Source organism: Ascidia mentula, chromosome 9 (genome assembly GCF_947561715.1).
Source record: "Ascidia mentula chromosome 9, kaAscMent1.1, whole genome shotgun sequence".
NCBI lineage: Eukaryota > Metazoa > Chordata > Ascidiacea > Phlebobranchia > Ascidiidae > Ascidia > Ascidia mentula.
In genome coordinates, this window is record NC_138574.1 from 1,472,813 (window position 1) to 1,493,087 (window position 20,275).

Consider the following 20,275-nt stretch of genomic DNA (forward strand, 5'->3'; position numbering starts at 1 on the left):
AATCATTAGACTATTTCACTTATACATAAGTTTCGATAATATAGAGGAGGGTCGGCTTGTCGAGGCTGAACTTGATGACAACAATATACTCCCATCAAATTCTTCCTCCTGTGTTCCAGCACTTTTCATTTTCTGGACATAGACAGGATTGACCTGGATGTTCTCATCCATTGCTGTTAACTTTCGGTCAAGTTCTGTGAAGTCCTGAATATCTTTGTCTATCTCCTTCAGCATGTTGGCTGAATCATACTTCAAGGAGTCGTCGTAGAAATTCACCATCTGGCTTTCATGGTCTATGTACGCACAAATCTCACGGTCCTGAATCATTTGTCTAAGGTACGTTTCTGCTTGTTCCGGACCAGTGAGAAACGATCTGTACGCAACATCAGCAAGCGAAAGTGTGATGAAGGTCTTGGTCAAACGGCGTATATTGCGCTTGTTCAATGAAGTCATGACCTGTTTTACCAAGCCATAGTTTTTGTCTGCAACGAACACACTCTGATTTGCTTCCACTACTGCACTGAGCTTTTCTGGTTCATTGGTGCTGTATGACTGCACAAGGCTGTTGTATTCTGTGCAGAACATTTTCACAAAGCGGCTGATGACTTGGGAGGTGTACTTTGGTGGTGCAATAAGTTTTCCCTCAATAATGAGTGAAGTTAAAATGTACTTTTTGTACGCACCCAACATAATGTGACTGACAACAGTCGCTGGACAAGTTATGGCTTGTTCAAAAAAGTATAGTGCCCTGCTAAATTGCTTTAGAGCAGCATATATCATCCCGCCATAGTAATAGTAACTAAGAAAGTGTTTGCATTCAAACCAGCCATTTTCCTTCGCAATATCAGTTATTTCAACATCAAGATATTGGAGGGCTGGCTTCATGCACTTGGAATCCAGACACAACTGACAAAGTGCACCATGCATTGACGTCAACTGAGATGGGTGTGCTCTTAACTTTTCCAGGGCCATACAAACTGGCTTAATGCCTCTAATGGCCATTCCACGCTTGCACAGCTCCTGTACAATGGTATGAAACATCTGTGCCAGGTTACCAGTGGCATACTGCACTTGTTCTGGTACACACTGGCCCACAAACATTTGCACTTGAAAGAAAACTTGTTCAAAGTCTTCCGCCGACGTAAAGGCGGTTTGCAACAGGGAAACCTTGGCACTCAGAATGTATAGAACTCCAAGTGAATGTTCTTGTATGTCTAGCGCCTCCAAAGCCGTATCCAAATGCGTTACGTTCTTGATAAGCAGGGGCCAGGATTTGTTCATAAACTCGCAAAGCTGACTGAATTGCTGCTGTGTCGAAAAACTTCTCACATTACTTACAAATTCTTCCATCTTTTGTTCAAGGCACACAATCCTACGCAATTTTTTTTAACTAAAAACAAACATATTATGTTTAATTAACAGTTTATTTTCCTTCCTGTAACCATTTCAGGAATTCTCGGCTCGGCGGTTACGCATGAATGGGCCTCGCTGCTGCGCAATGGCACATAGAAAGCACACAACAACAAAATAAATATTCGCAACATATTTTGGAAAAATGTTGACACGTTTGTGTTTTTTTTCTATACTTAACGTAGGTTTATTTGGTTGTTGTTGTTTTAATTTTAAACAGTCCACACTCATAGGAGGTATCAGAAGTCATCACAACGTCAGTTTGCAATGTGATGTTGAAAGTTCTTATTTGCCTATATCTGTTTGAAACATAAAGTTTATACAAAGACAATTGTAACCAAAGAGTCACCTAGTATCATAAGCCTACTCGCATAAAAGTGGTGATAAATATCAACATATCATACACCCTGTGTTTTCACACGGAAAATATTCTCCTTAAAAATTTAACAAAAATAACAATGAAACAAACTTTTTCGGATTAAATTTGCATCGATACAATTGGATTATAGATTTAATTGTTTTCCCCCAATGACGTCAGAGTGATCATTGATTTATGAAGCAAAGTAGAACAAGAGTGGCACGTGACTTTCATTACTTCGCTGTTGAATAATTAATGGGTTGCCGTCTGTGGTAACATCTGTCCAAGGATAAAGCAATGTTTCTCAATTTGTGTAAACTTCCCCACGTGGCATTGAAATTTGTTTTAAAGTGCGAGCAATAAACATGGTAGATGTAGTTGAAAAAACTTTACGCCGAAAAGATATCACTAAAAGGTTACATGTACATTTCAGTTTACCTTTCCTTTGTGTTGCTGCCCACCCATTTTCCACACTGTTTTCAACGAAAAGATATAAAAAAGTATTTCAAACACAATGGAAACGTTTAGTGCAAATTGAACACAAAAAGTTGCATGAGACAGTGGTAGCTTTGAGCTTCGACTGATTAAAGACGAGCAGTCAATACATTGATTGTTTCGACTCCTGGGAGAGGGTGGGGGACCAAGCACCTGTTCCTAATTTGATTTCGCAACTCGCTCTGGAATTTTGCGTCTTGCGCAATTCCCCTGTGAACTTCTCTTTGCCAATGAGAACCGTCTGTTGCGGTGACGTCACTGCGGGTATATAAAGGAGGTGCTGTTGCAGGGCGTGTCATTCACAGTCCGTCACGAACCTCGTAATAGTGTTTGTTGACCGACCCTCGAAAGTCTGCATTTTCTTTCGTTTTCAGTCAGCAAAGAATCGCCAAGCTTCAAAATGGTGAGTTTCACTTGTTCGAGATTATTTTTGTCAATTTATTCATGTATTTTTAGACATAAAATGACTACAAACATGAAAAGATATGTTTCTAGGGCTAAAGTCTGTTGACTTTCATGTAATGCAAATGTATTTCGCTAAAGAGCATCGTCAGTGTCTTACTCAAGTATATTTTTAGTTTATAGGAACAGAAAACAGTGATTACGTCTGATACAAAACAATTCTGATTAACTGAAAAGTAAACCTGCGCCTGATGTAAATACCTTACCAACCAAGTGGCTGCAATTCTCTTATCAACCAGCGCGAATGCATCTCAATTCACGTTGGACAAGCCGGAGTCCAAATCGGCAACTCTTGCTGGGAACTCTACTGCCTCGAGCATGGAATCAGTCCTGAAGGCACGATGTCCAAAGATAGTGGTCGCAAGGGCGACGACTCATTCAACACTTTCTTCAGTGAAACGGGAGCAGGGAAACACGTTCCTCGGGCAGTTTTCGTGGACCTGGAGCCGACTGTCGTTGGTAGGCGGTAAATTGTGCTAGTTTTGTTCGCTGACGTCAAAAGCTTTACAGCCAATGCTTACCAAACTTACCCTAAATATTGTATGTAAACTTATGGCACATGGTGCATAGTAATATTAAAATATGTTCTCCAGATGTACGTAACCTGTGACACTGGTACATAGCAATATCGCTAACTGTAAAATATCCTCTGCAGATGAGATTCGTACAGGAACTTATCGCCAACTCTTCCATCCGGAGCAGATGATCACAGGAAAGGAAGATGCCGCCAACAATTATGCGAGAGGGCATTACACCGTTGGTAAGTACAAAAATACTGGAATTTACCCATTTTGTTCACTGCGGTTGCAATTTGTGTTTTTGTTTCGGGCAAATATATTTAACACGAAAATCCTTTCAGGAAAGGAATTGGTGGATTCTGTTCTCGATCGAATCCGGAAACTGTCAGATCAATGTTCCGGATTACAAGGTTTCCTCATCTTCCACTCATTCGGAGGAGGAACCGGATCTGGTTTTGCATCCCTGCTCATGGAGAGACTCTCCGTCGATTACGGCAAGAAGTCAAAGCTTGAATTTGCCGTTTATCCGGCTCCGCAGGTTGGTTTATTTTTATAAAAACAACAACTATAGTTAGTAAACAAAATAACTGCTATGTTTGTCCAGATTTCCACGGCCGTTGTTGAACCATACAACTCTATTTTGACAACCCACACCACATTAGAGCACTCGGACTGTGCTTTCATGGTTGACAACGAGGCCATCTATGATATCTGCCGTAGAAACCTCGACATCGAGCGACCAAGCTATACCAACCTTAACCGACTTATCGGTCAAATCGTGTCGTCCATCACAGCTTCGTTAAGATTCGATGGAGCCCTGAACGTCGACCTTACGGAATTCCAAACCAACTTGGTGCCATATCCACGTATCCACTTCCCATTGGTCACTTACGCTCCAGTGATTTCGGCTGAAAAAGCTTACCACGAGCAGCTTTCTGTTGCCGAGATCACCAACGCTTGCTTCGAGCCAGCCAACCAAATGGTTAAGTGTGATCCTAGGCGTGGCAAGTACATGGCTTGCTGCATGTTGTACCGTGGTGACGTCGTACCCAAAGACGTTAACGCAGCCATTGCCACCATCAAGACAAAGCGGACAATTCAGGTAAGAGCATTTAAAAGGCTTTTAGTGTAAAATCTGTCAAATAATTGGTTTATCTTACAGCTAAATTTAATATTTTCACAGTTCGTGGATTGGTGTCCGACCGGTTTTAAGGTTGGAATCAACTACCAGCCCCCTACAGCTGTTCCTGGTGGAGATTTGGCAAAAGTGCAACGAGCTGTTTGCATGTTGAGCAACACAACTGCCATCGCCGAGGCGTGGGCTCGTTTGGATCACAAGTTCGACTTGATGTACGCCAAGCGAGCATTCGTCCATTGGTAAGAAATACAGAAGAATTATATGCATTGTCAAAAGATTCTCGCAAATAAAGCAGTCGTAAATCTATAAAAAATATTTTAAAAATGTAATGTTTTCAAAGGTGCATAATTGCGTTTTTCAATTAATATTAACGTTAATTTCTAAAAATTACGACATAGTGCTTTGTAAATATGAGGGCGTAGTGCTTTGTAATTATGAATTGACTGCCTGTATCTGTCGATTTACCCTACTGTGAGTCTGTAAATAAATGTCAATTTCTAGGTACGTTGGGGAAGGAATGGAAGAAGGTGAGTTTTCAGAGGCAAGAGAGGATCTCGCCGCTCTGGAGAAAGATTACGAAGAAGTTGGTCTCGATTCCGCTGACGGGGATGTGGAGGAAGATGAAGATGAGGAATATTAAACATCCACCAGAATCTTCCTACTCTTGAGCAAATAATATCAGCTTGGTGATTCACTGTTGTGTTTGTTGTAAATAAAATGACAAGGGATTGACAATTATATTCTTTCGTTTTGTTTGCGCGAAGTCGCCCCCACAAACATAAACGTTTAGTAAGCCTACAAGTAGTAATGTTCCATCCATCTGAATAACCAGCAAGCGGTGACTGACCGGCATATGTTTTGCTTCAAACAAACTTTAACAAATTGGCGACTCTACGGGGTTGGCGACTCTACGACCAATATAAAATTAGCAACGGCAAAAGGGCCTTTATCATGAAGCAATCAGCCCTTAAAAGTAACCCGATCCCAAGAGAGCTTAAGCTCGGGGAACACCTCGTATCGGCATTCCACATGTCGTAACCACCTCACTGCGATACTGAAGATAAAGATACCAACAAATTATAACAAATGGTTGTGGGAGAAGCTGATCTAATCAGATTATATCGACCAAAACCAAAATATAGTTGCAGTGATGGGTAAAATTAAGTAAAGCCCCTTAAAATTATTCTTGGTTTATTCCAATTTCGTGTTCAAGGTCGTGGTTTTATTGTTCTGACTTCAGCTCATGGCGTTTGAGGATAGAATTTCACATGGAGTTTTGTACATGAAATTTTTCCAACTTTTTGTGAGACGCGAATATATACATGCACGTTATCATTGCAACACACCCGTGTGGTATTTCATGAGACAGTTCCGGGAAACACAAAGGAGTTAGTGGGCGGTGGACGCAGAATCGATTCGACCTAACATGAGAAGCTACTCCTGCGCGTTGGAGGTGCGCGCAAAACGTAACTGGTCCTTATTACGGAAAAATAGGAACATGTTGAGTGTATGTTGACTTGGCAATAGGGTGATTGGCTTAATCATGCCAATGCCGATGTCAGATTTCAAATGTAACTTCTGTTGTCGCTCTCATTGATGTTGTTTCTCTAAAAATTCGGAAGACTGCTACAAATTTTTGATAATTTAGGATACGAACACACAGGATCGACGAAATCGCGGTGTTTCGTTTGCGAAAGCGAGAAACAAATCGAGAACGTTTCCTCAATCGGCGCCCAGCAGGTTCAGAGACAAAATGCCTTGAAAAAAGCCCAAAATGTGGCGGTGGACGCAGAATCGATTCTGCCCTACTATGAGAGACAGCGCTCGTGCGTTGTGAGGATTTATATCCGATTCAAAGCTAATACTAACCATGGTACGTACGAGCTATACGTGCCTATACGAGATTTGACCGCAACGTTGTGAAGTATTTGAGCTTCCTCACTTAAAGTTGAATTGTTGGTGGCAGGGAACTCGTTAAGGTTTGACAGGAGGTGTCAGAAAACTGAAACTCAGAGGTTTCTTGGTAAAGTAGCAAATATTGAGGTTGATTTTAATGTTGAGCGAAACAAGTTGGGACGAAAATGTGAGAGCATTGCAGAATTTTGCTCGCAGTGAAAAGCCCACTGATACAGAACAAGAGCTGGAATATACGTAAGCCGAGGTAAGTGCGAATATAAGTGAACTAAGCGAGTGTGTTGGAGGTCATCGTGCGATGGAACGATTGTGTAGTTCCGTGTGTGCGTGTGTGCGTGTGTGCGTGTGTGCGTGTGTGCGTGTGTGCGTGTGTGCGTGTGTGCGTGTGTGCGTGTGTGCGTGTGTGCGTATGTGCGTGTGTGTGACAATAGATGCAAAACTGCCACTGTAAACGGCGGGAAGGTTGGTGACGCAGGAAGCGACTCTGGACACTTGGGTGGTGTTCAGAGTTGCTTTTTTTTCTAATTTTTTTTTTAAAAAAGCAAAAAAAATAATTTTCAAAATACGCCCAAAACGTAAACACAGAGTCGACCAAATTCACTTTTTTCACCATTTTAGGGTAATTTTTTCGGTTACGTGCACACAGAGTTGCTCATAATTTGCGATTTTCCTTCTTTGAAAACGCAGAGTCGGTCCAAATTCGAGATTTTTAGAAGAAAAGGCGCGCGAGCACCAAATCGAGCACTTTTCCTCGATCAGATCCCCACATCAGGGCTCTAACGACGGATCAAAAGCCGAATAATCGACCTAAAACCCGACGATCGAGACAAAATGTGGACAACCGATCGAGGAAAAGTGCTCGATTCGGTGCTCGCGCACCATTTGCTCATTTCCCAATTTAAAGTTGCTGTTGCTCATCTGTCAGCAAATCCAGCAACTATTCAACTCAATTAAGAGAGCGTTAAGAATTAATTAAGTCTGACAAAGACGCCAATTGGCGCTGTTGCGACTTAACTTTTTTGTTTCGCCGAGCGAAATCAAACACCATCACCACGCTCCTTATGGTAGGCCTGGATCGATTCTGCGTTCACGTTTTTGCTGGAGAGCTTGAGAAACGACTAGTAGCCAACAAGTAACACCATCTTCTCATGATGGCATAGGATCGACTCTGCGTCCACTGCCTGGTTTTCTGCAATAACATGTGGGCTTCTTCAGCAAATCTAATCGCCAAAAATCGGGGCTCACAAGGGCGCCAGGTGGCGCTGTTGCAACATCACTTCATCGTTTCGCCGAGCGAAATCCAACACCATCACCACGTTCCTTATGTGAGACCCGGATCGATTCTGCGTTCACGTATCCCATGCAGAACTTTGATAAACAAGCATAACACCTCTAATGTCAGGCAAAACAGCTACCTCCCCGCTAGCAGCCAACATGTAACACCATCTCCCTGCAATTTTCTGCGGGCATTCAGTGCCAAATTTTCTGTCACACCAATGCGCGCAACCGAGCTCCTACACAACGGTACGACTTGCCCCATGTAGTAGTACAAGAACGAGTCTGCGTGTACACTGTTTCTCACGTTAATTGGCGCCCTTTGCCGGACTTCTGGGTCCGTTTTTCCCGCGAAAATGTGTTGTTTTGGACCTAACAAATTCACCACCTCGCGCAAACACTTTGGCCTTTGGCCAAGAAACGGAATATTTTTCAGCTACTTAGAACATCGGGCGTTCGTAGATTTTTTGCCGGCCTTCGATGCGCTGTTTTCCGCAAAAGTGTTTCAAGTTCTTGGTCCTCACTGAAGCAATGTCTGTCTTCACATGTAAGCAAGCATAACTACAGCAAAACACAAAAGAAATTGTGATGAACACAAAAACATTGGTTTATTGCACGCAGAACGAGCAGTAACAAAAACAATTTAACGATACAAAACAAACAGATAGCAACAACCTATATTGCGGAACAGCTAGTAGAGAAAAGGCGTCTTTGCTATTGTTACGTTGACGTACATTAATATAAACAAGGCGCCGTGTTTAAAATTCACTTGAAAACGGCAGCCAACACAAACCAAAGTTTGACAAATATTCATGAAAAACTACATTGTTTGATATGATGCAGTAACCGTGCATTCCAGGTCGTGAAAAAATAGTTAATTTAAAACAGATGAAATTTCGGATTTATTTCGCCAGGTTGTTCGTCATCACGTTACATGTGCATAGTAGAATGTGGCTTTTATTTGCTCGGCCTCTCGGGCAAGTGGGTAAAATAAGAGGAACTTTACAAGAGTACCAGATTGCGACAAGCCCAAATAGAGTCAACAAAATACACGATTTTGTTGGGTGGCACAGGATTACCAAATAATATTAAAATAAAACAGCATCGGACAGTATTGGCAACCGTTAGAACTCTCTATTGCAACAAAATGGAAAACAACCAAGTTTTGTATTCAGGGCTGCTGACGGAAGTTTCTTTTGAAGGGATTTTAGGATATCGTTTTCAATAAGTTTGCAAAATAAATATTCAGGGCCTGCACCTTCCGAACTAATAGTACCAGAGTTTGTTTTAGTGCCTAGAGGTCTTTGTAGGGGGGAAATACCTTAAGAACAGTGGCCAACAGGAGTCACTGAACTGCCCGCAGGTCCTGTCGGATCCAACAGCACCGATTTGTTTGGAGCTTTCATCATTATCGGAAGTATCGAGGTTTCATAACGATTCGTATTTTTCTCCGGAAGCGAGGAAAGCTTCCAGATCACCATCCTCCGACTTCCGCTTGGACTTCTTCGAGGTTTTTCCCTCCTCCTGTTTCTGTTTTTTCTTCTTCTTCTTGTGCTTCTTAGGGGCTTCCCCATCAGCAGGGGAACGAGATTTTTTGGACGAGGATTTTTTGGAAGTTTCTTTTACGTGCGCTGCAAAATTAACAGCATATAACAAATAATACAGTAGGCAATGCAGTGATTTCAAGCCATTTATTCAAAAGCATATAATTTTCGGTGAATTACAATCCTTATGTTGAGTTTAAGCACAAATTTTTCATAGTAAATATGTAAAGTGGTTAAAAACATTACTTTGGCAAAAAGGAATAAAAAAATAAACGCTTCAGACACTGTAACGCCAGTAAATGAAATTTTTATATTATTGTCACATTTGTTTAACAAAAAGAAAATAGAGATGCTAGGACTTTTATGGGCAAACAACTAAAAAAAACACTGTTCTTAAAACCAATGAAACTAATAGGTCATAATCATACCAAAAAGGATAGAATAAATGTTTAATTTGACAAATCAAACAAACCTGGTTTAGGTTTGTTGGTGATTTGTTCTAGAAAATCGAAGTCACTCGACTGTAGTTGGAGACTGGCGCGTTTCGTTTCTTTCTCTTTCGGAGATTCAACCACTGGAGGAAGCTCATTCTCATCGCTGGAAATGTCCTCCACGAAGTTTGAGACCTAAGGCAAACAGAGTGGTTTTATTGAAGAATTAAATTTCTAAAACATTTTTTTAAAAGGTATATAACTGAAGTTGGATGTTTGGAAGTATCAAGAACAGGTAGTATTCCAAGTAATACCAAAAAACAAAGTCAACTTCACCGCACCATTTTGCCGGTTTGCCTTCATTTGCATTGAAATTGATTTTAGAAAACAATCGAAACGTCTGCATGAAGTTTTCCAGCATTGTATGGGCTATCTTGTTTATATTAAAGATGTACAAAACCGTGAGTTACATTCCAAAGTCAATTTTGTGGCACAAATTCACCACTTTACACTTTCCGGCAAGTTACTCCCTTGTTTTTCAAGGGACGGACATTAAACGTTAAACATCAGATACAAATTATAACAACTTGATTTACAAAGCGTTGCTTTAGTATTTATCGTCATGTTTACATACTCGTCCTGAGAAAAGTCAGTTGAATAACGAGTGACAGTCGACCAAATATAGAAGTTTTGCCAGAAGAGCTTTGAATATAATGAGTATTGTGTCTGGTAGCGTCAGTAACAAATTCTTACAGAGCAACATTTCCATAATTCTAAGAAGATGTTACCTCCAGATTCACCTACCACATTACTTGGATCTTCATCACTTGAAATATCTTCGAACGCTGATTTACTCGAGACAGTTTTTGTTTGATTTTCTTCCGACGTCAGTTCGGTATTTTTATGTTGTGGTGGAGACGTCGTCGTTTCTCCAAAACTTTGTGCGACATTTTCATATTCATGTTTATTCTCTTCCTCTGCAGTGTCCACTGCATAATGTTCAGGTTCTTCTGGTTCATTCATGGGACTAAAGTCTAATTTAATGCTGCCCTTCTCTTTCTTCTTTGTGTGTTTTTGCTTTTGTGTCTGTGCGATGTAATCTTCATCACTATCCGAGTAAGTGTAAGCTTTCCCGGTACCTGGAAATTTAAAGTGAAATTGTATGAAATACACAGTTTTTGCTGAAAACCAAAGCTGAAGATTTTAATTGCAAATCCCATGATAATCACCAAAAGTAACAAACAGAAAGTGGGGAATGACATAAAAAAGAAGCACTGCTCTAGGGGCTTGTTGCATACTTTACCATTAACAATTCACTAACTTCCAACCATAGAAAAAAACAACATTGTGTACCTGACAACCCACCTGCTGCAAATTGATCGTCTGAATCTAATTCCTCCTGAAATCCAGCAACCATTGGATTGTGGTCGGATTCATCACTGCTAGAGTCTGAATCTTGGTTACCACCATGCCTGTGAAAGAGTGTTATAGAGATAACATGCCATAGATAGACAAATACTACATTTTTTGGAGCCTTATGCTACCACAAAAACTTGTACATAATGTAGAAGCAAGGAGCCAATAATGATAATTAGTTGCAGGTCTCATCAGAGCAGCTTGTGATAATAACTTGCCAAGCACAGGTTTTTCCACTTAGTTGAACTTTGTAGTAAATGCCATCTGTTAGGTACTCATGACTAGGTGCCAACCACCCAATACGCACTATTGTAATACGGACTATGGCCAAACAATGAAATGGAAAAGTCTTTGGCAAGTTGGCTGACAAGATCATGTTCATCACAAATGGCACTGATAAGGACGCATGATGTTTGATAATTCAAAATATTTGTCTGAAACCTTGTTTTTTGTTCTGGAACTTCATCAAGGAATTGATCCACAGCGCCACCTTCTGGCACAAACTCATCAATATCTTTGACTGGTTGCACTGGAGCCGACGTCTGGGGTGATGTGACGTCACCATTTGTTGCAGGGGAATGATTCTCAGCTGATGTTGGCGCTGAACCTGAATAGGAATTAAACCTTCAATATTTTCATTCCGAAATCGACCTTTTCCAATGCCACTTGTTGTGCGTGACACAGGTGGAAACTTCACGTTTGCAGAATTACAATATAAAATAACCTTTTGTCAAACGCATTTACGCAATAAACACGTTTGACACAAGGTTATTTTATAATGTAATTCTGCAGAATTAAACCTTATCATATACTTACATTGGTTACAATCAAAACCAGAAAGCACTTGCAGGGTTATGCAGCAAAAGACACGTTTTATGCAGTTTTGTTAAGTTTAACAAAACAAATGGATTCAACAAAAAAAAATAGCAACAAATAATGGTAAGAATTTAAGTTTCTCTATTTTTTTCCAATAAACATAATTGCTTACTTTTAAAAAATCTTGACATGAATCCACGTTTTTCTGGTTCAGTTGACTTTGGTTTCTCAACAGGGGACGTTGGTTGTGGTGAAATTACACTTGAACCATTTGAACTTGGCTCAATCGGCTTAAACCAATAAAATATAACATGAATAGCTGTTATTTGTAACACTAAAAAAAGCAGTAGCTATTTACTACAGGATCAGCCTGTTTGGTTGGATCCCAATATTTCAATTTTTAAAGTCAGTTGTTATTTGAGCTTAGAATCAGCGCACCACATAGCAAAACTCAATAAGTAGACATTCTGAAGCTTATTGAAATATACACAAATACATATAGATGTGCTTGACACAACTATAGATTTGCTAGAAGTAGATAAATATACCACAGGGTCACTTAAAAACATTTTCAGCCGTTAATGAGAATATTTTTATTAGGCAAGTTACTCTAATAACACTACCGTGGACTGTGGTTTTACTGGAGGACTTGACAGCTTCGCAGGAACCTCAGTGTCCGGAGTTTTGGGTTTCTGTTGATCACTTGGTGGCGCTGTTGACAAAGATTTCTTCCCTTGTTTTTTGTTTTCCAACATTTCCATGAAACTGATAAAAAATTTGTTGACGAATTTAAATTTAATTTATTTCTCAAAATTTAAAAAAAAATTGTTAAAACCAAGAATCTTATTCAAAACTAAAATGAATAGTTATTAAATTGTGAAACTTCTCTCTTCATGTTTGTGGAGTTTATGCAATTGCAGACAGTACAGAGACAGATAAGTATAATTGCTCTTTCATGACCATAACCTTTCACTGCTACAAAGCATTTACAGTTTTGTTCAGTTATACTTCTTAATCAGTTTATCTATAAGCAATTTATGAACACTATAATAATATTGTAATAATATAAAACTGAATTTTGAACGAGTAAGCCAAAGCTGAGATGCTGGGAATATTCAAGCAGACATTTACTGTGTAGTCCTGAAGGTCTTTGTACTCAAATAACCCACACTGGCAAGCTGTTAGTGTGACCACCAGGAATGTTTGTTATCCCCAAGCAAATACTGTTGTAACACTGACTATATTACCTGTCAAAATTCTGTTCATCAGAAGATGGTTCATATCTCAGCTCCTCAAGGCAACTTTCCACATCAAGATAGTTGGTTTCGAGTTGTTTCAATAAACTCTCACGCTTCAAATAAAATTAACTTATTGATATGAAATCATTGAACAACACCAATATTCAGTAGTACGGTGTTATCAATCTTTTGTGTACATATACATAACCAGACGAGGTTAAACCAACATATTTTGTTGTATCACCAAAACAATACAGTAACATGGTAACAGATGGTCAACAATGATCATCAGTGTGCTACAGATGGTGTACACTTTACAAACAGATTGGTATCGGCCGAAGTAACCACTAAGTGGATTTGTCTATGTATGACAGTGAGCCGGCAAGATTGTCACCAGCAACGCTAGTGAGAGCTGATAGGTTGGAACAGTGTGATTGTCCACAGAACATCATTTCTGTACTTGAAAAGAGTCATTTTACATACTTTTCAATGCTTTTTTTTGCAGGTTTTTATTGTATTTTTTAATATTCCTAGCAAATTTATTGTAACTTTAATATCACACCTGGAGTAGAAGGAAGGGGAGATTGAAGAACTTATGAATATATTTTAAACCAAATCCACTTTTCATCGAAGATTCAAGAAACATGATTCCAGCTGATCCTGGTGGTCTGGATCAATTAAAATTTGGAAATTAAAAAATCGCCAGGAAAAGCAATATATATTTCCTAAAAAAAAGTTCCAAAATTAAATGTTTCGTAAAACTGTTTAAAACAGATTTTTTTAAACACATGCGAAAAAATTTGACAAAAGTCACAACATCAGGACCAATTTGATCTAAAAAAATCAGCCAACATCTTTTCTCTCCACCAATGAAAAAGCAACAAAATCATCAAATGTAATTAAAAAATAAGGTAAAGAAGTCTGTATATGTGAACAACATGCATAAAATGATGATATTCCATCATACAACACCTATTGAATGGGGACTTGATAGTTTTGTAGAAGCGAGATTCGTACATAGACATTTGCCTGTTGTTAGTAAAGCATACATGTTCAAAAGAATGAGTTATCAATAAATTAACACATGGAATTAGTGATCACCTTATTGTTAGCTAAGTATTTTTAACTGAGGACGGCTTTAGGCAAATACAAGATAGTACATATGTGGATTATCCAGTCATCTTGTTTGGCCAAAAAAGATGACCACTGAATATTAGTATAACTTTAAAATTGAATTTACAAATTACAAACTGTGTAGAATTACGCTACGAATAAATTATTAGCCGCCTTCAAATATGTAAGCTAAATAAAGATATGAATAATCATTATTGAGTGGATAATCTTGTTGTAAATCCATGTTAAGTCTACATGCTTCATGCGGTAAGTGCCTTATGTTAGATACAAAATCACACCCATACCTATCTACTCCTTCAACGAGATATTGAAGTTCATCAAGTTCCACCACACGATGGCCCCCCATATCTCTGTGGTTCGCGAGTACGAGAACAGGAATATGTGAAGGGACCTAAAAAAATTATGTTTTTAATGTAAGACTTTATGCACTGCGTAACACTGGTGAAAGTTTACAGAGTTCTAATCAGTAAAAAATATCTAGTATAAAAAAACATATGCAGTGAATTTCACTACAAAGCTATGTGTGTAAGAACTACCAAGATATGTTCCATTATGTCGCTCTGTCATTTTGTAAACAGTCAATATAGGTCTGCATTAGTCTAGAATACATTTTACATGAAAAGCGCAATAAATATAACATGTTTACATTAATTGCAATAGTTTTGTTTTGTAGGAACAATTGTCAACTTCAACCACCCAACCAGTTGCAAAATAACAAAAAGAGTGTAAATAATTAATACTAGTAATTAGACCCACACCATATTGCATTCCTTTACAGACTGGGCCTTGCTTTGCATTTAAAGCTTAAGCCTTGAATGCTTTCAAACCAAAATCAATAATTGCTGCAACAACATACATGTACAGGTTTTACCTTGGGGAGTTCCGTTTCAACATACTGATAAGTCCATTTCTTTGTGATGTCAAACACGAAAATAACGGCATGAGCTCCTTTGTATACATCAAGAAAACTTGCATCGAGCATTTGATTATCATTACTTCCTTCTTCTTCATTTGATATTTTCAAGCTATCTGTATGTTTCTTTGCTTTACCTGCATAAATGTATCAGAATAAAACTTATTTTTATTTTATCACAGATTGGAATACAAACATTTTGCAAACAAACAAAATTGCTAAGTTGCAGTGTCAAATCCAGAAAAGGCATGCTGAGTTTACAATTACAATTCTACATGTACCAAATGCTATGTGGTACATGTTTTTCAATTGCATGTAGCAAGTTTTGCAGCAAAGTACTTTACAAAACTGTGCCAACTTAAATATTACCTCATCTGCCAACAAGTTAGAATCCTTACCTTGGTCAACAACATCCCAAACATCAACCTTCACAATGTCGTCAGTGGCTGCAAAAACAACACGATCAATAATTTGACCACAAAAACGTTTCATCGACTTCTGCATAAATTAGTACATTAATTTGCTTTATTTTTTTAATAAAAGTTAGTATTCAATGATAAACATAACTTCAATCATTTTTTAATACAATTTACCCTTGTAGTTCCAATGAATGGAAGCAGCCTGTATCTCTGGTGTAGGAACATATTCCTCGATAAACTTGTGACCTTGAAGACGATGCCACAAACACGTTTTGCCAGTATTCCGATCTCCACGAAGGATAATTTTTACTGAAATCAAAGAATACAAATTTACAAAAACATCTTGATTGTGTCAAAACCAATTACAGGCCAAGTTTTTGCAAGAAAAAGCCATAATATTTGGAGCTGCAAATTAAATTTTTCGTTAAGTTAATGAATATCTTTTTGCACAGAATTAGTAAATATTCACAAAAGAGCATGCTAGTTTTTCCAATTTGGTATATATAGGTTTCAGATTGGAAAGTTTGTTTTTTGTGCGGAGGATTTTCGGCGTTCGTTAATTTCGCGGACGATCACAACGTTTTTCTTCGTATGTTGATGCATTGGCTCATTAATATTTTTTTTTTCCAATCTGGTATATGTAGGCTTAGTCAAAATGCATAAACATACAATTGTATTGCACTCCTTTGGAAAATTTCTTTTGAAGATCTGATCGCATGGTTTGCATTCCGGCCGGTGGGCCGGTCGGACTCTTACTGCTGTCCTCATTTTTAACCCATTTCTTTATGGATGTAAACATGATCAATAATAAATAAAACTAACCAACTTTGACACACTCATGTAAAGGTATCTTCTGGCAAAAAAAAACGTATTTATTTAACCGTGCTTAGCCTATATGAGCAGTAAGCTACGGTATGCATTAATGCATTTGACGATATGACAATTCAACTTAACCACGTTAGCCTAAAGGCAACAACACATAACGAAGAAAAACATACAAAAACAAAGGGATAAGTTAGACAACATGCCTAGCAGCTTCAGCAGCAAGCCCTGACATTGGTCAGGCAAAAATGCCAGCTTATAATATCAAACAAAGCCCTCATGACTCATAAACACGATTTCTACAACGCGAGTGGGTTTAAGAGCAACACCACGGACTGACTGCAGAGTGAAACGTGACACCTTTCAGTGGCTTGCTGAACAATTATGATTTTTTGTATTAGCAGATGGCATAAAAGACATTAACATTTTACAATTTAAACGCATCTTTGAAAATTTGTATTACGTTTTATCGTTACTTACTTTTTCTGAGCGCTTCGTTTTGAATTTAACAAATATTTTTTTTAACATGTCATAATCGTAAAGAAGATGGTCTCCAAAATAAAATTTTACAAACCCAGTCGACTGACAAAGGTGATTTTCTTTGCTGCAAAATGACATATGTCGCTAAAAAAATCAACAAAAAATATCAGGAGGGTCGGGAAATCCCCCTCACGTGGTGTTACGTTACTCGTTTGTTTGTTGATGTTTTTTTCTGCGCGAAAACCAAAATGGTCCTGAACAAATCCATCGGATTATTAAGAACATGTAATGGCACAAATTCTTTTTGTCGCGTTATTTCAAGTGGAAGTTTTAAAGCGGAGACGCCGCTAAATTTTATCAATGGAAAGAAAACGGGTTGTTTGGAGTCGGCGGCAAAAAAGATTCGCATTGAAGAACCGGCAACAGGCAAGAACGCAATTTTGTTTCTAGTCACTGTTACATCATTTGTTCAAGTGGATTTATACGATGATAATAAAACCGTATGTAACAATTCTTTTACAATTTAACAGTATTGACACTTGTGTGTTGTCTCCTATTTAGTAAAGCAATCAGATTATATAGAACTGTTTTTCAGAAAATTTTCTGGATTAAGTATGTATACCTGCAGAATTGCACCACTTTTTTTAATTTGTGATGGTTTACCTTGTTCTCTTCTTCATAGGAGAATTGTTGTGCCAAATGGAAGAAAGTGGTAAGAATGACATCAACAATGCAGTTGAGACAGCAAAAAAGGCCCAAACTGAATGGGGCCAATTGTCAGGATTTGAGAGGTCTAAAATACTGAACAAATGTGCAGGATATCTTAAAGTAAAATGTGTTTCTGTTGGAAATGGTTTCACACTTTGCATTGCACCTTGCTATTTAGCAAAGGCAAGAAGAAGTTGCAAGACTAGAGGTCTTCGACACTGGAAAACCCATTTGGGAAGCAAGAGGTGATATTCAAACTGCAGTGGATGCTTTGGAGTATTTTAGTGGAATAGCTGCAACTTTGTGTGGTAAGTCTGTCTAGAGAAGTTTCTGCCCATTTTTCTTTTACAATTTTTGTACATTAGGTCAGCATTTTACTCTGCCATCTGGATCATTTGGTTACACACGAAGGGAACCGTTGGGAGTCATTGCTGCAATTGGGGCTTGGAATTATCCGATCCAAATGGCAGGATGGAAATCTGCTCCTGCATTGGCATGTGGTAAAAAAAATCTATTTAAAATGTCCTATGACGAAAAATATGCGAGTGGTATGGTTTTAACTACTTCACGCTTTGAGGTTTTCGGTAAATACATTTCAAGTCATATCAGCATATGGTTTTCTATTTTTTTAAGCAGTTCAGAATGCAATGATTATTTGAAATGCAGTGAAGTCAAGTAAATCTAGCAACATACAAGTAAATCTATTTCCTCAATATAGGAAATGCTGTGGTGTTCAAACCTTCAGAATTCACACCACTCAGTGCAGTTCTACTTGGTGAAATCTACAAGGAAGCAGGACTTCCAGATGGTTTATATAATGTTGTCCAAGGTGGAGCCCACACAGGAAACCTGCTTTGCACTCATCCGGATATTGCTAAAGTTACTTTTACTGGAAGCGTCCCAACCGGATCCAAAGTATGTTGGTTCCTGGGTACCTGGGGCTTTGGAGTCCTTTGATAATATTAATCTTCAAGTTTTCGGCATCAAAGTTGTTGTTCAATTTGATCTTCTGTCAACTGATGAGTTTAATTGTGTATGTTTGTTCAGTTAATGTGTGTTTTTCCAAGGTGATGAAAAATTGTGCTGACGACATTAAAACTGTAACCTTGGAGTTGGGGGGAAAGTCACCTTTGATTTTGTTTGATGATTGTGACATCACAAATGCTGTGAAGGGTGCATTGATGGCTAATTATTTAACGCAAGGCCAGGTTTGTTGTGAAAAAATAGTTTATATTTTCTGCATGTATGTACTTTTGATGTTGTTTTGGTGTAGGTCTGTTCAAATGGCACAAGAGTTTTTATTCAAAGAGGAATTTTCAACGAGGTTGTCGGCCAGTTGGTAAATCGAGTGAAGGCGATCAAGCATGGCGATCCCCATTGTGAGAAAACGATGATGGGTTCTATGATAAACAAACAACACGCTGCAAAAGTTTTGGACTTCATTCGTCGAGCTGAACAAGAGGTTAGATAATAGGTTTGTCACTTTGTTAGCTAAGACAATTTTTAAAAAAGGTGTTAATGTCATGTTAACCACTTCCTAAAAGTGTTTTTAAACAGTTTATGTTGATTTTCCTGGACAAGAATGCTGTTATCAATAACTTTTATTATACAAAGATGGTTATAACAATGTTTTGCCTATTTACCATAGGGAGGTGAAGTTTTGTGTGGAGGGAAGCTGGAAGTGCCAGATGATCCTGTATTAGCTGGAGGCAGCTATATTTCACCATGCATTATTAGTAAGTGAACTTGCACCTTAAGTTATGTTGTAATGTTTTTATTACATGTCTATCAATTGCATAATAACTGCCACCTCAAGATAATAATTCATGATACGTTTTTGATTCTTTACGTTCAGAAGCGAGAGATGAAATGGAAATAAGTCGGGAAGAGGTTTTTGGCCCAGTTATGAACGTTTACACCTTCGATAACGAGGAAGAAGTGGTGCAACGAGCTAACAACAGTAGATTTGGGCTCGCTTCAGGTGTTTTTACAAAGTAAGCACAATATAATTTTCACATGCACTTATCAAATATCATTTAATTTAAACTAAAATAATTATTTATCCAAGTGTGGTTTTTCATCATTAAATTTTTTTGTATTTCATTTACCTTCATAAAGAAGCCTATTTTAGCTAAGTGTTTTTATCTTTAAGGGACCTTAACCGAGCCCACCGGGTGGCAGCGAGGCTGCAGGCTGGAAGCTGCTACATTAACAACTACAATATTTACCCGATTGAAATGCCCTTTGGAGGTTACAAGCAGTCTGGCATTGGTCGGGAAAATGGGATGATCACAGTAGAATATTTCACTCAGCTTAAAACTGTGTACGTTGAAGCCAATGATGTTGACTGTCCTTTCTAAATGGCCTGATGTTACACAATCCTGGTGGACCAACTACACAGTCAAAATATAGCTACAAAGACCATATATCTGTTAGAAGCCGTTGTGTTTTTGAGCATAGCCAAGTGCTAAAAATATATTTTTTACGTAATAATTAACATGAAGTAAAGATTTTTCAATCAATTTATCCACATAACTGCCAATACTACTGGTATTATTACTGCCCTGCTTGTTTTCAACTAGTTTTGTTTGTTCATTGATAATTATACAACACTTGAGAGTATTAGTATGCAATCAGTTTCATATGTCATGTCTTCATTTCGTCAAGCTGTTGGAAATGCAATTGTCAAGATACTCGTGTATATTTCACTGTGTAACTGCACTCTTTGGTGTCAAGAGTGTTTGCTGTTCATTGTGCCAACGAACCTGCTGCGGACAAAAAAAA

General features: G+C 38.4%; 4 protein-coding genes across 4 annotated transcripts; 2 read left to right on the plus strand and 2 right to left on the minus strand.

The window, feature by feature from the left end:
- Positions 1-15: 15 nt before the first annotated feature.
- On the minus strand, positions 16-1,382 carry LOC145914691 (COP9 signalosome complex subunit 3-like). The gene has a single exon (XM_083002507.1). The coding sequence runs from the start codon at positions 1,348-1,350 to the stop codon at positions 16-18; it is 1,335 nt and encodes a 444-aa protein (XP_082858633.1). The 5' UTR covers positions 1,351-1,382.
- Positions 1,383-2,527: 1,145 nt separating this feature from the next.
- On the plus strand, positions 2,528-5,138 carry LOC145913371 (tubulin alpha-1 chain-like). Its single transcript, XM_083001000.1, has 7 exons — positions 2,528-2,666; positions 2,965-3,184; positions 3,381-3,485; positions 3,585-3,781; positions 3,848-4,345; positions 4,427-4,620; positions 4,883-5,138. Exons 1-7 carry the CDS (start codon positions 2,664-2,666, stop codon positions 5,019-5,021), a joined length of 1,356 nt encoding a protein of 451 aa, XP_082857126.1. The 5' UTR covers positions 2,528-2,663; the 3' UTR covers positions 5,022-5,138.
- Positions 5,139-8,102: 2,964 nt separating this feature from the next.
- LOC145913334 (rab-like protein 6) lies at positions 8,103-16,492 on the minus strand. The gene is made up of 14 exons (XM_083000954.1): positions 16,151-16,492; positions 15,656-15,790; positions 15,461-15,508; positions 15,021-15,199; positions 14,434-14,540; positions 13,578-13,683; positions 13,025-13,128; positions 12,401-12,542; positions 11,950-12,067; positions 11,403-11,568; positions 10,911-11,017; positions 10,350-10,684; positions 9,587-9,740; positions 8,103-9,201 (listed from the first exon to the last, which is right to left on the minus strand). Exons 1-14 carry the CDS (start codon positions 16,278-16,280, stop codon positions 8,999-9,001), a joined length of 2,034 nt encoding a protein of 677 aa, XP_082857080.1. The 5' UTR covers positions 16,281-16,492; the 3' UTR covers positions 8,103-8,998.
- Positions 16,493-17,014: 522 nt separating this feature from the next.
- Positions 17,015-20,256, plus strand: LOC145913225 (4-trimethylaminobutyraldehyde dehydrogenase A-like). Its single transcript, XM_083000809.1, has 10 exons — positions 17,015-17,209; positions 17,466-17,611; positions 17,670-17,799; positions 17,857-17,991; positions 18,210-18,406; positions 18,559-18,699; positions 18,765-18,953; positions 19,140-19,227; positions 19,347-19,485; positions 19,644-20,256. The coding sequence occupies exons 1-10, from the start codon at positions 17,032-17,034 to the stop codon at positions 19,849-19,851; spliced, it is 1,551 nt and encodes a 516-aa protein (XP_082856935.1). The 5' UTR covers positions 17,015-17,031; the 3' UTR covers positions 19,852-20,256.
- The last annotated feature ends 19 nt before the right edge of the window (positions 20,257-20,275 follow it).